This window comes from Tachypleus tridentatus, chromosome 1 (assembly GCF_004210375.1).
Source record: "Tachypleus tridentatus isolate NWPU-2018 chromosome 1, ASM421037v1, whole genome shotgun sequence".
NCBI lineage: Eukaryota > Metazoa > Arthropoda > Merostomata > Xiphosura > Limulidae > Tachypleus > Tachypleus tridentatus.
In genome coordinates, this window is record NC_134825.1 from 176,703,851 (window position 1) to 176,725,153 (window position 21,303).

At 34.0% G+C, this 21,303-nt stretch overlaps 1 protein-coding gene across 2 annotated transcripts in view; it reads left to right on the forward strand.

The window, feature by feature from the left end:
- Positions 1–20,737, forward strand: part of LOC143230959 (secreted frizzled-related protein 3-like) — a 63,783-nt gene extending 43,046 nt beyond the window's left edge. The window contains exons 4-5 of one of the 2 annotated variants that reach the window (XM_076465320.1): positions 7,223–7,491; positions 20,127–20,737. In XM_076465320.1, the coding sequence (XP_076321435.1) occupies positions 7,223–7,491; positions 20,127–20,315 (458 nt within the window). In that variant the 3' untranslated portion in view covers positions 20,316–20,737. The remainder of the gene's footprint in view (positions 1–7,222; positions 7,492–20,126) is intronic. The other variant, XM_076465318.1, reaches the window with a different exon arrangement.
- The last annotated feature ends 566 nt before the right edge of the window (positions 20,738–21,303 follow it).

Sequence of the window (21,303 nt, forward strand, 5' to 3'; positions counted from 1 at the left end):
TAGGCTGGTTACCAGCAACAGGAGAGACTATTCACTTATTGTGACTTTTATACTTTTCATATTTAGGTTGGTTACCAGCAACAGGAGAGACTATTCACTTATTGTGACTTTTATACTTTTCATATTTAGGTTGGTTACCAGCAACAGGAGAGACTATTCACTTATTGTGACTTTTATACTTTTCATATTTAGGTTGGTTACCAGCAACAGGAGAACTATTCACTTATTGTGACTTTTATACTTTTCATATTTAGGTTGGTTACCAGCAACAGGAGAACTATTCACTTATTGTGACTTTTATACTTTTCATATTTAGGTTGGTTACCAGCAACAGGAGAACTATTCACTTATTGTGACTTTTATACTTTTCATATTTAGGTTGGTTACCAGCAACAGGAGCAACTATTCACTTATTGTGACTTTTATACTTTTCCTATTTTAGGTTGGTTACCAGCTTATGGAGAGACTATTCACTTATTGTGACTTTAAACTTTATATATTTGTCTTGATTACCAGCAACAGTAGAGACTATTTGCCTATTGTGACTTTATATTTTATATATTTGTATTGGTTACCAGCAACAAGAGAGATTATTCACTTATTGTGACTTTTATATTTTCATATTTAGGTTGGTTATCAGCAACAGGAGCAACTATTCACATATTGTGACTTTTATATTTTATATATTTGTCTTGATTTACCAGCACTTATAGAGACTATTTACTTACTGTGAGTTTTAAATTTTATATATTTGTCTTGATTACCAGCACCAGTAGAGACTCTTTGCCCACTGTGCCTTTTATATTTTATATATTTGTATTGGATAGCAGCACCAATAGAGATTGTTTACTTACTGTGAGTTTTATATTTTACATATTTATGTTGGTTATCAGCATCATGAGAGACCATTTACATACTGTGACTTTATATTCTACATATTTTCATTTGTTATGAGTTTCATGAAATTTACTGTGATTTTGATATGTTACATATTCCTTGTGGTTATCAACACCAGGAGACACTATTCACTTACTGTTACTTTTATATTTTACATGTTTATGTTACTTACCAGCATCAGGAGTGACTATTCATTTACTTTTACTTTTATATTTTACATGTTTATGTTACTTACCAGCATCAGGAGTGACTATTCACTTACTTTGAATTTCATATTTTACATATTTGCTTTGGTTACTAGCATGAGGAAACACATCACTTATTGTGACTTTTATATTTTACATATAATTATGTTGGTTACCAGCGTCAGGAGAAACTATTCACTTTTTGTGACTTTTATACTATTCATATTTGATGGTTACCAGCATCAAGAGAAACTTGTATTAACTTACTGTAATTTTTACATTTTACATATTTATATTGGTTACCAGCATTAGGAGAGACTATTCATTTACAATGAATTTTATAATTTACATATTTATATTGGTTACCAGCATTAGGAGAGACTATTCACTTACAATGAATTTTATAATTTACATATTTATATTGGTTACCAGCATTAGAGAGACTATTCACTTACAATGAATTTTATAATTTACATATTTATATTGGTTACCAGCATTAGGAGAGACTATTCACTTACAATGAATTTTATAATTTACATATTTATATTGGTTACCAGCATTAGGAGAGACTATTCACTTACAATGAATTTTATAATTTACATATTTATATTGGTTACCAGCATTAGAGAGAGACTATTCACTTACAATGAATTTTATAATTTACATATTTATATTGGTTACCAGCATTAGGAGAGACTATTCACTTATTGGGACTTATACTTTGATATTTATCTTGATTACCACCATGAGGAAAGACTATTTACTTAGAGCGACTTATATATTTGACATATTTATATTGGTTACCAACAACATTAGAGACCATTCAATTCTTCTGATTTTTATACTATACATATTTCTGTTTGTTACAAGCATCAGGAGAAATTTTTCACTTTTTGTGATTTTGATATGTTACATATTTCTGTTGGTTACCAAGCATCAAGAGAGACTTTTCACTTACAATGACTTTTATATTTTCATATTTTGTTGGTTACAAGCATCAGGAGAAATTTTTCACCTTCTTGTGATTTTTATGTTACATATTTTGATGGTTACTTCCATCTCGAGAGACTATTCACTTTCTCTCCCTTTTATATTTGATATATTTGTCTTGGTTACCAGCATCAGTGGAGACTATTCACTTACTGTGACTTTTATATTTTACATATTTTTTGGTTAGAAGCATCAGAGAACTATTCAATTTCTGTGACTTTTATATTTGATATATTTCTTTTGGTTACCAGCATCAGGATAGACCATTGACCTACTGTAACTTTTATATTTTACATATTTATTTTGGCTAGAAGCATCAGTAGAGATTATTCAATTTCTATGACTTTTATATTTTACATATTTATGTTGGTTACCAGCATCAAGAAAGACGGTTCAGTTATTTTGACTTTTATATCTTACGTATTTATGTTTGTTACTAGGAACAGGAGAAGCTATTCGCTTACTCTGACTTTTATATTTTACATATTACATTTAGTTACCAGCATCAAGAAAGAAGACACAGTTACTGTGACTTTTGTATTTTACATGTTTATGTTGGTTATTAATATCAGGAGAGACTATTCACTTTCTGTGACTTTTATATTTTACATATTTCTTTTGATTATCAGCATCATGTGAGACTATTCATTTACTGTGACTTTTATATTTTATATATTGATGTTGGTTACCAGCATCAGGAGAGACTATTCACTTTGTGTGAATTTTATATTTACATATTTTGTTTGGTTACTAGCATTATGAGAGACTATTCACTTTGTGTGAATTACATATTTTGTTTGGTTGCAAGCATTATGAGAGACTATTCACTTTGTGTGAATTACATATTTTGTTTGGTTGCCAGCATTATGAGAGACTATTCACTTTGTGTGAATTACATATTTTGTTTGGTTGCCAGCATTATGAGAGACTATTCTCTTAATTCCTATATGATTTATAGGTCATCACATCATCCGAAAATTTAATGCAGGAAGTGCATCATCATTTCTGTCTTTGTTAAAGGCTTTAATGACTAAAATATGTAGTAGGACGTGTATAAAAATGTTCAGACAAATAAAAGAAAGTAACCCAACTCCACCTTTTCAGATTATTAATGAAATAAATCCTTATGAAGATGGATGTATCTGAGGTGCTCATTACGCATATAATGCTTCATGAAAAAGGTAATAGTGCAGCAGAAACTACACGAAACATTCTAGGTATTTAAGGTGCAGGGGCTCTCAATGAATGAAAGTGTCGAAGGTGGTTTTAGAAGTTCAGATCAGGTGACTACAGCTTAAGTGATGTGCCATGTTCAGGTTGGCCTGTTGAGTTTAATGATAACTTGCTGCTTGCTTTACTTGATGAAGATTGTGCTGTAGCAGTTGAAGAACTAGCATAGAAGCTTATTTCAACCTATTCAACAGTTCACTGTCATCTGAAAGAGCTTGGAAAAGTGTCACGTCTTTTGCACAGGTTAATGACTGAAGATGAAAGTGGATATATTATAAAAGTATTAAGCGCCGCAAACAATGGCTCAATGCAGATACACTGGCTAAAGCACAGCCCAAAATGGATCTCCATCCCAGAAAAATCTTTTTAAGTGTTTGGTGGGATATTGTTGGTGTGATCCACTTTGTAATGTGACGATTACATCAGACTTCTATTGTCAACCATTAGAGCGCTTGAATGTTGCTCTGAAAGAAAAGAGCCCTGATTTGATCAATCGCAAAGTTGTTGTGTTACACCAGGATAATTCACGGTCTCATACAGCAAGGATCACATCTGCAAAGATTGAAGAGCTAGACTGGGAGAAACTTCCACATCCTCCTTATTCTCCAGACCTTGCCCCATCTGATTATCATTTATTCTGAAGTTTACAGAACTATCTTGGTGGAAAAAAGCTTGGAACACAGGAAGATGTCAAAACTACCTTCCCTACATTCTTTTCCTCCAAACCCCAAGAATTTTATAGAAGTGACATTCAGAAGCTTATGAATCGTTGCTAGAAGTAATCGATAATAATGAAACATACATTATTTATTAAATAACATTAAAAGTGTTTGAAATTCTTTCGCTTCTTCTAAACTTAAAATCGGACTTTACTTAAGGGATGACCTGATACATTGATTTTTATTTCTTTGTTATCTTTAGTTTTGTACCTGTTGTTTTTTGTTCCATTCTGTCCCTGTTATACATAGTGTCTTTTTCCTTTCTATTTTTGTTTCACATCTTCATCTTGTCCTCTTCTGTCTATCATATATTTATATTATTGGCCTTCTTTCTTTTATCCCTTCTATTTCTCTTCTATGTTCGCTTTAGTTTTTATTTGTTTCACTTCTGGATTTTCTCATATCCATTCTCAGTCTCATTTATTTATATTACAAACTTAGCTCTCTGTTGTATGTCTTTGTATTTCATCACATTTCATTCGGTATCATAACTTTACGTAAAATATTTCTTTCTAATTACTATATTCAATGTGGTACAGTCAAATTCACGAAGTAAACAACTGTTTTGTTGTTGTGTTTTATCTGATGAATTCACAAAGTAAATATATATAGGGAGACAGATCTTACGACTTTACTGATGCTGGTCGTAACACTGATCAATGTGTGTCACCTCTAATTATAATATTGACCAATAGGTGTCACTACTAAGTATCACCAGCTGTCTCCTGATTCGTGTTCCTTTTCTGATCAATGTCTATATATGTGAAAACGGCTGGTATGTATAGAGAAAACTATGTAGAGGGCGGTGTTAGATATTTGAATATGTAATTTTATATTATTTATTATATTATTTTTAATATAGGTATAAAGGTGTTCCTTTGTATCTGGTTTCCATTTTTCTACTTGTTTCTCCAATATAAAAGTCATGGCAATTATCACGTTGTATTTTATAAATAATGTTGGTATGGTGTTTGTCAGTGTAGATTTTACATAGTATAGACCTCAGTTTTGTGCCTGGTTTTTGAATAAATTTCGTATTAATTGGAATGTCATATTTTGTTACTAGTTTTTGCCAAATGTTGGTTATTTTTCTGTTGATGTTGGGAATATATGGTATGCAGCAGTATATGGTTTCGTGATTTTTTGATTCGTGAGATATATATATTTACTATTGTTGGTTGATTTTGCTTTCTGTCTAGGTGTGTGCGCATAATGTTTTCTACGGTTTGTGGAGGAAACTTATTGATGTTGATGAAGTATTAGATTCAAAGAACATAAAAAGTCACCTTCACACGTTTTCGAACACTACAAGTCAATTAAACACAACATAACCATAGAAAACACTCAAATACTAAATAAAGAAACAAACATAAACAAAGGCAAAATTAAAGAAGCCTTACTTATACAACAACTCAAAATAAACCAATACAAAGGAACACCTTTATACCTATATTAAAAATAATATAATAAATAATGTAAAATTATATATTCAAACATCTAAGCATGTTCTCTACATTCCTACACTCAGTTACCCAACCCCTTCAAACATGTGGTCAGCTGTCAGTCAATTACCTCTTCCTTTCTTTGTGAACCTGACGATGACCGAAGAAGGTTTAAACGTTGTTCGCTCCTCTACATAGAGTTTTCTCTATTCAAACCAGCCGTTTTACATATATATATTTCTTTACAAGTGGGTTTTCTCGTCATCACGGATTAATCAATGTCTACGTTTTACATCAGTATCATTGTAACGAGAAGGAAACATTTATAAACGACGCCTGTGTCTAAGATCTGTTTACAATTAAAAGTAATAAAACGTTAAAATGTTACCCAATAAATAATTATTAAAAACAGAAATTTGCCCTAAGATTATCTATATATGTTTCAGTGTCTATATGACACTACCTTCAGGAGTAATGTTAGAAGTAAGGATGGGACTTATATACCCACATAATTATTTGCATATTAAAGCGCCGTCTATATCCAAACTATCCAGAGTTATAACACATCTGTTCACTAGTTTATGATTTCCAACACCTTGACCAGTTTATTATCTTCGTTGTTTTGTGTTTTTCATTTCTGTAGTTTCGCATATATTTAGTTCTAATTGAAATTCTACTTGTTTTATTAAATTTATATTGTTCCAGTCTATTACATGATAAGTTTGTTCCATATTTTTTACTGATATCCATTCATTCACCTTCATTACCCGGTTTTTTACTTCTTGTTTCTACATTTCTACACGTTTGGCCAATTTGAACTTTAGGTATAATTATTTTTATTCTAAGTTTTGTACTCAGGAGACTATTTGACTGAAAACACACGGATAATGGTACACAACATTATATTCATGTCGATAAAAAAACTGAACACGACAAGCAAATACTCAAGTTATTTATCTTACTTTCCTCTTCTAGCCTTCTAAATGCTAACATTATTACTTTATTGACATGTTTGTCAATAATTTCGAATGTATATCGTGTTTCTTTGGGTACGTCTTTCAAAAAACTTAACAGCTTTCACATCACAATCATAAGTACATATGATAGTATTTGTGTCCATGAGTGAGACGATCTATTGTATGCAGGCACCAATATGAATTACTTTCAATAGAGGTTGAGAGCCGACTGTTGTCCAGGATAACGATCATGTCTAAAGTATGTAGTAGATAGGACAATTTGCTATTTTTAACAATTATTTATTGTGTAAGATTTTGACCTTGTGTTGCTTCTAATTGTTAATACAACATGAAATGTTAAAACACTAAGTTATAAATGAATAATATTGGTTTATGTTTAGTAACTAGATCGTTGAATAGAAGGAAATACAAGAAAAATTATTTAATGAAAACTTTTAGTGTGCTCATCACACTGTGTAACCAAATCTGACTCATCAACGTGGTGAAAAGGCTAGCTACCTTGACCGTGGCTCTCACCAAGTCAATAACAACAAAAGGAATAACAGCTCTGCAACTTGGGCCGTGTGTGCGATATAAAAATAGCTATCAGATTATGAAGCTCAGAAACAAGCGATAGACGCTATTAACTACCTGTCTTTCCTGTCGTCTCTGAGTATATAAATAGTTGCAGATATGTTTTGTATACTTCTCTTCCAAACAACACCTTCTATCTAATAAGTACTACGCACTTTTCACTCTAACATTTGTTTCATCTTTAATAAATGTCACTGTTTCATTCTCAGCCATTGTGGCAAGCATGCTGTTCTCAGAGGTCATTGGAGAGTTAACCCTAACTAAAGTGAGAATCCAGAACGTCATAAAGTACACCAAAGTACCTATCCAGCCTCACACTGAAACCTTGCTGTGGACAAACAGTTCTTGTGCATGCCCGAAACTAAAACATAACGAATATATCATTATCGGATGGGAAGATTCCGCAATGAGCAGATTACTGTATGTGGATGGAACTATTGTTGTCCGAAGTCGAAAGTCTTACATAACTAGGATAAAGGTAAGACAGTACCTGTTATCGTGTCTACAGGATCAAGGTAAGACAGTGCCTGTTATCGTGTCTACATGATCAAGGTAAGACAGTGCCTGTTATCGTGTCTACAGGATCAAGGTAAGACAGTGCATGTTATCGTGTATTCTCTACAGGATCAAGGTAAGACAGTGCATGTTATCGTGTCTACAGAATCAAGGTAAGACAGTACCTGTTATCGTGTATTATCTACAGGATCAAGGTAAGACAGTGCACGTTATCGTGTATTGTCTACAGGATCAAGGTAAGACAGTGCCTGTTATCGTGTATTATCTACAGGATCAAGGTAAGACAGTACCTGTTATCGTGTATTATCTACAGGATCAAGGTAAGACAGTGCACGTTATCGTGTATTGTCTACAGGATCAAGGTAAGACAGTGCATGTTATCGTGTATTGTCTACAGGATCAAGGTAAGACAGCGCCTGTTATCGTGTCTACAGGATCAAGGTAAGACAGTACCTGTTATCGTGTATTATCTACAGGATCAAGGTAAGACAGTGCACGTTATCGTGTATTGTCTACAGGATCAAGGTAAGACAGTGCATGTTATCGTGTCTACAGGATCAAGGTAAGACAGTACCTGTTATCGTGTCTACATGATCAAGGTAAGACAGTACCTGTTATCGTGTATTATCTACAGGATCAAGGTAAGACAGTACCTGTTATCGTGTCTACATGATCAAGGTAAGACAGTACCTGTTATCGTGTCTACATGATCAAGGTAAGACAGTGCCTGTTATCGTGTATTATCTACAGGATCAAGGTAAGACAGTGCATGTTATCGTGTCTACAGGATCAAGGTAAGACAGTGGATGTTATCGTGTATTGTCTACAGGATCAAGGTAAGACAGTGCATGTTATCGTGTCTACAGGATCAAGGTAAGACAGTACCTGTTATTGTGTATTGTCTACAGGATCAAGGTAAGACAGTGCATGCTATCGTGTATTATCTACAGGATCAAGGTAAGACAGTGCATGTTATCCTGCATTATCTACAGGATCAAGGTAAGACAGTGCATGTTATCGTGTATTATCTACAGGATCAAGGTAAGACAGTGCATGTTATCGTGTCTACAGGATCAAGGTAAGACAGTACCTGTTATCGTGTATTGTCTACAGGATCAAGGTAAGACAGTACCTGTTATCGTGTATTGTCTACAGGATCAAGGTAAGACAGTACCTGTTATCGTGTATTATCTACAGGATCAAGGTAAGACAGTACCTGTTATCGTGTCTACATGATCAAGGTAAGACAGTGCCTGTTATCGTGTATTATCTACAGGATCAAGGTAAGACAGTGCATGTTATCGTGTATTATCTACAGGATCAAGGTAAGACAGTGCATGTTATCGTGTCTACAGGATCAAGGTAAAACAGTGGATGTTATCGTGTATTGTCTACAGGATCAAGGTAAGACAGTGCATGTTATCGTGTCTACAGGATCAAGGTAAGACAGTACCTGTTATTGTGTATTGTCTACAGGATCAAGGTAAGACAGTGCATGCTATCGTGTATTATCTACAGGATTAAGGTAAGACAGTGCATGTTATCGTGTCTACAGGATCAAGGTAAGACAGTGCATGTTATCCTGCATTATCTACAGGATCAAGGTAAGACAGTGCATGTTATCGTGTATTATCTACAGGATCAAGGTAAGACAGTGCCTGTTGTTGTGTATTGTCTACAGGATCAAGGTAAGACAGTGCATGTTATCGTGTCTACAGGATCAAGGTAAGACAGTACCTGTTATCGTGTATTATCTACAGGATCAAGGTAAGACAGTACCTGTTATCGTGTATTATCTACAGGATCAAGGTAAGACAATGCATGTTATCGTGCATTATCTACAGGATCAAGGTAAGAAAGTGCATGTTATCGTGTATTATCTACAGGAGCAAGGTAAGACAGTGCATGTTATCGTGTATTGTCTACAGGATCAAGGTAACACAGTACCTGCTATCGTGTATTGTCTACAGGATCAAAGTAAGACAGTACATGTTATCGTGTATTGTCTACAGGATCAAAGTAAGACAGTACCTGTTATCGTGTATTATCTACAGGAGCAAGGTAAGACAGTGCATGTTATCGTGTACTGTCTACAGGATCAAGGTAACACAGTACCTGCTATCGTGTATTGTCTACAGGATCAAAGTAAGACAGTACATGTTATCGTGTATTATCTACAGGATCAAGGTAAGACAGTGCCTGTCATCGTGTCTGTGGATCAAGGTAAGACAGTGCCTGTTATCGTGTCTACAGGATCAAGGTAAGACAGTGCCTGTTATCGTGTATTGTCTACAGGATCAAGGTAAGACAGTGCATGTTATCGTGTCTACAGGATCAACGTAGGACAGTGCCTGTTATCGTGTATTGTCTACAGGATCAAGGTAAGACAGTGCATGGTATCGTGTATTGTCTACAGGTTCAAGGTAAGACAGTACCTGTTATCGTGTATTGTCTACAGGATCAAGGTAAGACAGTGCGTGTTATCGTGTATTATCTACAGGATCAAGGTAAGACAGTGCATGTTATCGTGTATTATCTACAGGATCAAGGTAAGACAGTACCTGTTATCGTGTATTGTCTACAGGATCAAGGTAAGACAGTGCATGGTATCGTGTATTGTCTACAGGTTCAAGGTAAGACAGTACCTGTTATCGTGTATTGTCTACAGGATCAAGGTAAGACAGTGCATGTTATCGTGTCTACAGGATCAACGTAGGACAGTGCCTGTTATCGTGTATTGTCTACAGGATCAAGGTAAGACAGTGCATGGTATCGTGTATTATCTACAGGATCAAGGTAAGACAGTGCATGTTATCGTGTCTACAGGATCAAGGTAAAACAGTGGATGTTATCGTGTATTGTCTACAGGATCAAGGTAAGACAGTGCATGTCATCGTGTCTACAGGATCAAGGTAAGACAGTACCTGTTATTGTGTATTGTCTACAGGATCAAGGTAAGACAGTGCATGCTATCGTGTATTATCTACAGGATTAAGGTAAGACAGTGCATGTTATCGTGTCTACAGGATCAAGGTAAGACAGTGCATGTTATCCTGCATTATCTACAGGATCAAGGTAAGACAGTGCATGTTATCGTGTATTATCTACAGGATCAAGGTAAGACAGTGCCTGTTGTTGTGTATTGTCTACAGGATCAAGGTAAGACAGTGCATGTTATCGTGTCTACAGGATCAAGGTAAGACAGTGCATGTTATCGTGTCTACAGGATCAAGGTAAGACAGTACCTGTTATCGTGTATTATCTACAGGATCAAGGTAAGACAGGGCATGTTATCGTGTACTGTCTACAGGATCAAGGTAAGACAGTACCTGTTATCGTGTATTATCTACAGGATCAAGGTAAGACAATGCATGTTATCGTGCATTATCTACAGGATCAAGGTAAGAAAGTGCATGTTATCGTGTATTATCTACAGGATCAAGGTAAGACAGTGCATGTTATCGTGTATTGTCTACAGGATCAAGGTAAGACAGTGCATGTTATCGTGTCTACAGGATCAAAGTAAGACAGTACCTGTTATCGTGTATTATCTACAGGAGCAAGGTAAGACAGTGCATGTTATCGTGTATTGTCTACAGGATCAAGGTAACACAGTACCTGCTATCGTGTATTGTCTACAGGATCAAAGTAAGACAGTACATGTTATCGTGTATTATCTACAGGATCAAGGTAAGACAGTGCCTGTCATCGTGTCTGCGGGATCAAGGTAAGACAGTGCCTGTTATCGTGTATTATCTACAGGATCAAGGTAAGACAGTGCCTGTTATCGTGTATTATCTACAGGATCAAGGTAAGACAGTGCCTGTTATCGTGCATTGTCTACAGGATCAAGGTAAGACAGTGCATGTTATCGTGTATTGTCTGCAGGATCAAGGTAAGACAGTGCATGTTATCGTGCATTGTCTACAGGATCAAGGTAAGACAGTGCATGTTATCGTGTATTGTCTGCAGGATCAAGGTAAGACAGTGCATGTTATCGTGTCTACAGGATCAAGGTAAGACAGTGCCTGTTATCGTGTATTATCTACAGGATCAAGGTAAGACAGTGCATGTTATCGTGTATTGTCTGCAGGATCAAGGTAAGACAGTGCATGTTATCGTGTCTACAGGATCAAGGTAAGACAGTGCCTGTTATCGTGTATTATCTACAGGATCAAGGTAAGACAGTGCATGTTATCGTGTATTGTCTACAGGATCAAGGTAAGACAGTGCATGTTATCGTATATTGTTCACAGGATCAATAAAAGACAGTAACTCTTTTCGTGTATTATTGACAGGAGAAAGATAAGACAATACCTGATATTGTGTATTGTCCACAGGATCAATGTAAGACAATACCTTATATCGTGTATTGTCCACAGGATCAATGTAACCCAATATCTCATATCGTGTATTGTCCACGGGATCAATGTAAGACAATACTTGATATAGTGTATTGTCCACAGGATCAATGTAAGACAATATCTCATATCGTGTATTGTCCACAGGATCAATGTAACCCAATATCTCATATCTTGTATTGTCCACAGGATCAATGTAAGACAATATCTCATATCGTGTATTGTCCACAGGATCAATGTAACCCAATACTTGTTATCGTGTATTGTCCACAGGATCAATGTAACCCAATACTTGTTATCGTGTATTGTCCACAGGATCAATGTAACCCAATAACTCATATCGTGTATCGTCTACAGTATCAATGCAACACAATACTTGTTATCGTGTATTGTCTACAGGATCAATGTAAGACAACACCTGTTATCATATATTATCTGCAGGATAAAGATAAGACAATACCTGTTATAGTGTATCATCGATAGGATCAATGTGAGAAAATATCTCAAGTAAGGTTATTATTAATTATAGTCTAGTGTGACATTCACTTATAGTTACGACAAAAGTGTTCGTACCCTGCGTCCCGAGTGGTTTTTTGCTCATAACTTAAAAAGTATCACGTGTAGGCTAATAGAAGTATAATATATTATAAATAGTATACTAACACACATCTACATAAATTTGTATTTACATTAAACGACAAATAAACTGTTTATAAACCTATAACCAAAAATAGGAGGGGCAGAAAGTGTTCGTGCGTCTAATTTAATGGTCAGTTGTGTAGCCTTTCAGGTGAATTACTTGGCGCAATCTCTCCTCATAGCCCTCCATGATCGTTTGACAGTACTCGACTGGTATTTTCTTCCATTCTTCTTTACAGAAGGCCTCCAACTCTTGCAAGTTTTTCGGATCACGCTGATGAACCCTGTCAACTCATGCCAAACGTTTTTAATTGGGTTGAGATCGGGTGACTGCGATGGCTACTCCAGAACGCTTATATTGTTCCTCTGCAATCAGGATTGCACATATTTCGATGTGTGCTTAGGGTCATTGTTGTGCTGGAAGATCCAACGACGCCCAAGCCACAAGTTCCGAGCATCATTTTTGATATAAGTGCCTAATATATCAACGTACTCTTCTTTTTTCATGATTCCGTTGACGAAGTGAAGACTGCTACACCAGAAGAGCTGAAGGATCCCCATAGCATGATCGAGCCACCTCCGTGTTTAACTCTAGGAACGGTATTCTTTGGAAGATTTTTCATTCCCCCTTCTTATGGAAAATATTGCGAACATCATTGTGGCCGAAAAGCTCGATTTTAGTCTCGTCTAACCAAAGAATACTCTTCCAATAGGTAAAGGGTTTATCTACATGCTTTCTTGCATACCTCAATCATTCTTCTAAATGAACAGGCTTTAAATATGGAGTTCTACGAGGACGGCATGCTTTGAACCCAGAAGAGCGTAACATGTTCGTAACTGTAGAGGTGCTTACTTCAACCCCAGTTTGCCTTACTAGTTTCTGTATGTCATTACGTGTTAAACGAGGGTTCCTACTAACTTCTCTGAGAACCTTCCTCTTGGTTTTCTGGAATTTTGGTGGGGCATCCAGAATGAGGGAGGTTAGCAGTTGATCCTGTGAGCTTAAACTTGGCAATTATGTTTTGTACAGTAGATTTCAGCACATTACGTTGTATAGCAATGCCGGAAAGAGACACACGAGACTTGTATTTTACAATAATTCGGTTTTTAAATCACAGGACAGTTGTTTCCTGTTCACCATGATGACCAAGCAGATAATGACGGAGACGGCGCTAAATTGCCGGAAGTACATTTTTTGCTGGTTAAATTCCAATAATTATGAACCCAGTGCCTAGTTCTGGAATTGTATAATGTAGTTTATTCGCCAAACTAAATAAACTTTTTACGAGAATATCAGTTTTTTTCACACGTTCTGAAATGTACGAACACTTTCTGCTATTTTTAGTTATTCGTTTATAAACAGTTTATTTGTCGTTTAATTTACATAGAAATGTATGTAGATGTGTGTTAGTATAATATTTATAATATAATATACGTCCATTTGCCTAATTGTGATACTTTTTATGTTATGAGCAAAAAAACTACTCTGGACGCAGGGGTACGAACATTTTCTGTCGTAACTGTAAGTAAGTTTGTTGGGTAAACTTAGTTAAGAGTGTGTCTTTATTTATTAACAATGTTCAATAACTGTAGTGTATTATGTTTATTTTATCTAAATAAAATAGTTCATTAAAGTGTACTATAGTGTGTACCTCTGTTCAAGTGAGATTCTTATTAAATTATAGTTTAGTGTGTTTCTTTGTTCAATTAAAATTGTTAATAAACTATAGTCTGGTGTGCGTTTTTCTCCAAGTAATAGTGTTAATGAACTGAACTCTAGTGTGTATATTTGTTGAATTAATAGCTTTAATAGACTTTATTCCAGTGTGTACCTATGTTGAATTAATAGTGTGTTTTAGTGTCAGTAAACTGTGGTCTAGCGTGTACCTATGTTGAATTAATTGTGTGTTTTAGTGTTAGTAAACTGTAGTCTAGTGTGTATTTTTATTGAATTAATAGTGTGTGTTAGTGTTAGTAAACTGCAGTCTAGTGTGTACCTATGTTGAATTAATAGTGTTTTCGTGTTAGTAAACTGTAGTCTAGTGTGTACCTATGTTGAATTAATAGTGTGTTTTAGTGTTAGTAAACTGTAGTCTAGTGTGTACCTATGTTGAATTAATAGTGTGTTTTAGTGTTAGTAAACTGTGGTCTAGCGTGTACCTATGTTGAATTAATAGTGTGTTCTAGTGTTAGTAAACTGTAGTCTAGTGTGTATTTTATTGAATTAATAGTGTGTGTTAGTGTTAGTAAACTGTAGTCTAGTGTGTACCTATGTTGAATTAATAGTGTTTTCGTGTTAGTAAACTGTAGTCTAGTGTGTACCTATGTTGAATTAATAGTGTATTTTAGTGTTAGTAAACTGTAGTCTAGTGTGTACCTATGTTGAATTAATAGTGTGTTTTAGTGTTAGTAAACTGTAGTCTAGCGTGTACATTTGTTGAATTAATAGCTTCAATAGACTTTATTCCAGCGTGTACCTATGTTGAATTAATAGTGTGTTTTAGTGTCAGTAAACTGTGGTCTAGCGTGTACCTATGTTGAATTAATAGTGTGTTTTAGTGTTAGTAAACTGTAGTCTAGTGTGTATTTTATTGAATTAATAGTGTGTGTTAGTGTTAGTAAACTGTAGTCTAGTGTGTACCTATGTTGAATTAATAGTGTTTTCGTGTTAGTAAACTGTAGTCTAGTGTGTACCTATGTTGAATTAATAGTGTGTTTTAGTGTTAGTAAACTGTAGTCTAGTGTGTACCTATGTTGAATTAATAGTGTTTTTAGTGTTAGTAAACTGTAGTCTAGTGTGTATATTTGTTGAATTAATAGTGTGTTTTAGTGTTAGTAAACCGTAGTCTAGTGTGCACCTTTGTTGAATTAATAGTGTGTTTTAGTGTTAGTAAACTGTAGTCTAGTGTGTACCTATGTTGAATTAATAGTGTGTTTTAGTGTTAGTAAACTGTAGTCTAGTGTGTACCTATGTTGAATTAATAGTGTGTTTTAGTGTTAGTAAACTGTAGTCTAGTGTGTACCTATGTTGAATTAATAGTGTGTTTTAGTGTTAGTAAACTGTAGTCTAGTGTGTACCTTTGTTGAATTAATAGTGTGTTTTTAGTGTTAGTAAACTGTAGTCTAGTGTGTACCTATGTTGAATTAATAGTGTGTTTTAGTGTTAGTAAACTGCAGTCTAGTGTGTATTTTTATTGAATTAATAGTGTGTTTTCGTGTTAGTAAACTGTAGTCTAGTGTGTACCTATGTTGAATTAATAGTGTGTTTTAGTGTTAGTAAACTGTAGTCTAGTGTGTACCTATGTTGAATTAATAGTGTTTTCGTGTTAGTAAACTGTAGTCTAGTGTGTACCTATGTTGAATTAATAGTGTGTTTTAGTGTTAGTAAACTGTAGTCTAGTGTGTACCTATGTTGAATTAATAGTGTGTTTTAGTGTTAGTAAACTGTGGTCTAGCGTGTACCTATGTTGAATTAATAGTGTGTTCTAGTGTTAGTAAACTGTAGTCTAGTGTGTATTTTTATTGAATTAATAGTGTGTGTTAGTGTTAGTAAACTGTAGTCTAGTGTGTACCTATGTTGAATTAATAGTGTTTTCGTGTTAGTAAACTGTAGTCTAGTGTGTACCTATGTTGAATTAATAGTGTGTTTTAGTGTTAGTAAACTGTAGTCTAGTGTGTACCTATGTTGAATTAATAGTGTGTTTTAGTGTTAGTAAACTGTAGTCTAGCGTGTACATTTGTTGAATTAATAGCTTCAATAGACTTTATTCCAGCGTGTACCTATGTTGAATTAATAGTGTGTTTTAGTGTCAGTAAACTGTTGTCTAGCGTGTACCTATGTTGAATTAATAGTGTGTTTTAGTGTTAGTAAACTGTAGTCTAGTGTGTATTTTTATTGAATTAATAGTGTGTGTTAGTGTTAGTAAACTGTAGTCTAGTGTGTACCTATGTTGAATTAATAGTGTTTTCGTGTTAGTAAACTGTAGTCTAGTGTGTACCTATGTTGAATTAATAGTGTGTTTTAGTGTTAGTAAACTGTAGTCTAGTGTGTACCTATGTTGAATTAATAGTGTGTTTTAGTGTTAGTAAACTGTAGTCTAGTGTGTATATTTGTTGAATTAATAGTGTGTTTTAGTGTTAGTAAACTGTAGTCTAGTGTGTACCTTTGTTGAATTAATAGTGTGTTTTAGTGTTAGTAAACTGTAGTCTAGTGTGTACCTATGTTGAATTAATAGTGTGTTTTAGTGTTAGTAAACTGTAGTCTAGTGTGTACCTATGTTGAATTAATAGTGTGTTTTAGTGTTAGTAAACTGTAGTCTAGTGTGTACCTATGTTGAATTAATAGTGTGTTTTAGTGTTAGTAAACTGTAGTCTAGTGTGTACCTTTGTTGAATTAATAGTGTGTTTTAGTGTTAGTAAACTGTAGTCTAGTGTGTACCTATGTTGAATTAATAGTGTGTTTTAGTGTTAGTAAACTGCAGTCTAGTGTGTATTTTTATTGAATTAATAGTGTGTTTTAGTGTTAGTAAACTGTAGTCTAGTGTGTACCTATGTTGAATTAATAGTGTGTTTTAGTGTTAGTAAACTGTAGTCTAGTGTGTACCTATGTTGAATTAATAGTGTGTTTTAGTGTTAGTAAACTGTAGTCTAGTGTACCTATGTTGAATTAATAGTGTGTTTTAGTGTTAGTAAACTGTAGTCTAGTGTGTATATTTGTTGAATTAATAGTGTGTTTTAGTGTTAGTAAACTGTAGTCTAGTGTGTACCTTTGTTGAATTAATAGTGTGTTTTAGTGTTAGTAAACTGTAGTCTAGTGTGTACCTATGTTGAATTAATAGTGTGTTTTAGTGTTAGTAAACTGTAGTCTAGTGTGTACCTATGTTGAATTAATAGTGTGTTTTAGTGTTAGTAAACTGTAGTCTAGTGTGTACCTATGTTGAATTAATAGTGTGTTTTAGTGTTAGTAAACTGTAGTCTAGTGTGTACCTTTGTTGAATTAATAGTGTGTTTTAGTGTTAGTAAACTGTAGTCTAGTGTGTACCTATGTTGAATTAATAGTGTGTTTTAGTGTTAGTAAACTGCAGTCTAGTGTGTATTTTTTGTTGAATTAATAGTGTGTTTTCGTGTTAGTAAACTGTAGTCTAGTGTGTACCTATGTTGAATTAATAGTGTGTTTTAGTGTTAGTAAACCGTAGTCTAGCGTGTACCTATGTTGAATTAATAGTGTGTTTTAGTGTTAGTAAACTGTAGTCTAGCGTGTACCCATGTTGAATTAATAGTGTGTTTTAGTGGTAGTAAACCGTAGTCTAGCGTGCACCTATGTTGAATTAATAGTGTGTTTTAGTGTTAGTAAACTGTAGTCTAGTGTGAACCTATGTTGAATTAATAGTGTGTTTTGGCGTTAGTAAACTGTAGTCTAGTGTGAACCTATGTTGAATTAATAGTGTGTTTTGGCGTTAGTAAACTGTAGTCTAGTGTGTATTTTTATTGAATTAATAGTGTGTGTTAGTGTTAGTAAACTGTAGTCTAGTGTGTACCTATGTTGAATTAATAGTGTGTTTTAGTGTTAGTAAACTGTAGTCTAGTGTGTACCTATGTTGAATTAATAGTGTGTTTTAGTGTTAGTAAACAGTAGTCTAGTGTGTATATTTGTTGAATTAATAGTGTGTTTTAGTGTTAGTAAACTGTAGTCTAGTGTGTACCTTTGTTGAATTAATAGTGTGTTTTAGTGTTAGTAAACTGTAGTCTAGTGTGTACCTATGTTGAATTAATAGTGTGTTTTAGTGTTAGTAAACTGCAGTCTAGTGTGTATTTTTATTGAATTAATAGTGTGTTTTAGTGTTAGTAAACTGTAGTCTAGTGTGTACCTATGTTGAATTAATAGTGTGTTTTAGTGTTAGTAAACTGTAGTCTAGTGTGTACCTATGTTGAATTAATAGTGTGTTTTAGTGTTAGTAAACTGTAGTCTAGCGTGTACCTATGTTGAATTAATAGTGTGTTTTAGTGGTAGTAAACTGTAGTCTGTGTACCTATGTTGAATTAATAGTGTGTTTTAGTGTTAGTAAACTGTAGTCTAGTGTGAACCTATGTTGAATTAATAGTGTGTTTTGGCGTTAGTAAACTGTAGTCTAGTGTATTTTTATTGAATTAATAGTGTGTTTTAGTGTTAGTAAACCGTAGTCTAGTGTGCACCCATGTTGAATTAATAGTGTGTTTTAATGTTAGTAAACTGTAGTCCAGTGTGCACCTATGTTGAATTAATAGTGTGTTTTAGTGTTAGTAAACCGTAGTCTAGTGTGTACCTGTGTTGAATTAATAGTGTGTTTTAATGTTAGTAAACCGTAGTCTAGTGTGCACCTATGTTGAATTAATAGTGTGTTTTAGTGTTAGTAAACCGTAGTCTAGTGTGTATATTTGTTGAATTAATAGTGTGTTTTAGTGTCAGTAAACTGTAGTCCAGTGTGTACCCATGTTGAATTAATAGTGTGTTTTAGTGTTAGTAAACCGTAGTTTAGTGTGTATTTTTATTGAATTAATAGTGTGTTTTAGTGTTAGTAAACCGTAGTCTAGTAAAAGTGTACCCATGTTGAATTAATAGTGTGTTTTAGTGTTAGTAAACTGTAGTCCAGTGTGAACCTATGTTGAATTAATAGTGTGTTTTGGCGTTAGTAAACCGTAGTCTAGTGTGTATTTTATTGAATTAATAGTGTGTGTTAGTGTTAGTAAACCGTAGTCTAGTGTGCACCTATGTTGAATTAATAGTGTGTTTTAATGTTAGTAAACCGTAGTCTAGTGTGTACCTATGTTGAATTAATAGTGTGTTTTAGTGTTAGTAAACCGTAGTCCAGTGTGCACCTGTGTTGAATTAATAGTGTGTTTTAATGTTAGTAAACTGTAGTCTAGTGTGTACCTATGTTGAATTAATAGTGTGTTTTAGTGTTAGTAAACTGTAGTCTAGTGTGTATTTGTTGAATTAATAGTGTGTTTTAGTGTCAGTAAACTGTAGTCTAGTGTGTACCTATGTTGAATTAATAGTGTGTTTTAGTGTTAGTAAACTGTAGTTTAGTGTGTATTTTTATTGAATTAATAGTGTGTTTTAGTGATAGTAAACTGTAGTCTAGTGTGTACCTATGTTGAATTAATAGTGTGTTTTAGTGTTAGTAAAGTGTAGTCTAGTGTGTACCTATGTTGAATTAATAGTGTGTTTTAGTGTTAGTAAAGTGTAGTCTAGTGTGTACCTATGTTGAATTAATAGTGTGTTTTAGTGTTAGTAAAGTGTAGTCTAGTGTGTACCTATGTTGAATTAATAGTGTGTTTTAGTGTTAGTAAAGTGTAGTCTAGTGTGTACCTATGTTGAATTAATAGTGTTTTCGTGTTAGTAAACTGTAGTCTAGTGTGTACCTATGTTGAATTAATAGTGTGTGTTAGTGTCACTAAACTGTAGTCTAGTGTGTGCATTTGTTAAAATTAAACGGATTTTGTGGTTATTTTTTTTAAGTTCAGTTCATCAAAACTGCTTATTGTTTAATAAAATTGATAAATGTTTCGTAGAACTTTGAGTAAACGTTCAAAATACATTTCGTTTTTCAACTAAAAGAAGTGGAATACAAAACTACTTAAACGAGAGAAGAAACGACGCAGGAAAAGAAAGAAAATTCAAAGATCTGGTGGTCGCTTGAAAACCATCAGAAGAGAAGACTTGTTACGGAGAAGACGACGTCTGAGGAGAAGACGCTGGAAGCTCCAACAGAGACCCGCCCGTGAGATTAAAGACAGTTACTTGTGACGAACTATAATACCCGGCTCTTAAACAGGCGTGAGAACTGTTTAACCGAACGTTTCTACGTCTAATTTACATTTGTTAGTTGCTTTATTAATTCTGTGATACTTTAATATTATTTAACTCGTGAGTTTAAATAGGTCTTTGATATAAGCAAAACTGTTTTAATATTCGTACAAATAACGTTTTTTATGCTTACATAAACAATTAGTTTTGGACTGAAAGCTGTGTTGTTCATTCAAAGAGAAATATGTTTAAATTGGACCTAAAATGTGTTATTTGTGGACTTTTTAAACTACGAATTTTTAACTCAGAAAGGTGTTAATCTTGTAGGTATAAGTTTGATAACGTTGTTTTTAAAGTAACTTTATATTCTGTGTTTTAAGAACATTTCATTTGAACTCTAATAAAGAAAATTCAAACTTTCTCCTCAAATATCAAAGACAAAATCCTTTATACATCCTACAACAGATTTCACTGGTAAATATGAGCCATTTAGAATAAAATGAACTTTTACATTTCATTTGGAAAAAGTACATATTTTTAAAGGTCATTACAACTAAAGTCATGTGCTGTAACATTGCTACATGTGTATTATATGTGTCAATAAAATGTTACTGTACTTAAAAAAACTGACACAAGTTATGTCATAAGTACCTGTCTTTCACATATAATACACGACTGTCACAGAGAAATATTTGTCAATAAACACATAATCCAAACAAAACTGGCTGTCCAAATACCAAAAGAAATTCGAATCAGCTTTAGTTTGAATTTCATCATCTTCCAGAAGTTCATATCAAGTCGTAGTTAATATATTCATTCTATATCACTGCCAGTATCACCTTATCTTCTTGACAACCGTAGTTCATACCTTCATTTTCTATCATTAAGAGTAACTTACATCATCTTATCTTCGAGATCAAACGTAGTTCATATCTTCCTTCTTTATAATTAGCAGTAACTTGCATCATGGTATCTTCCAGATCACCCG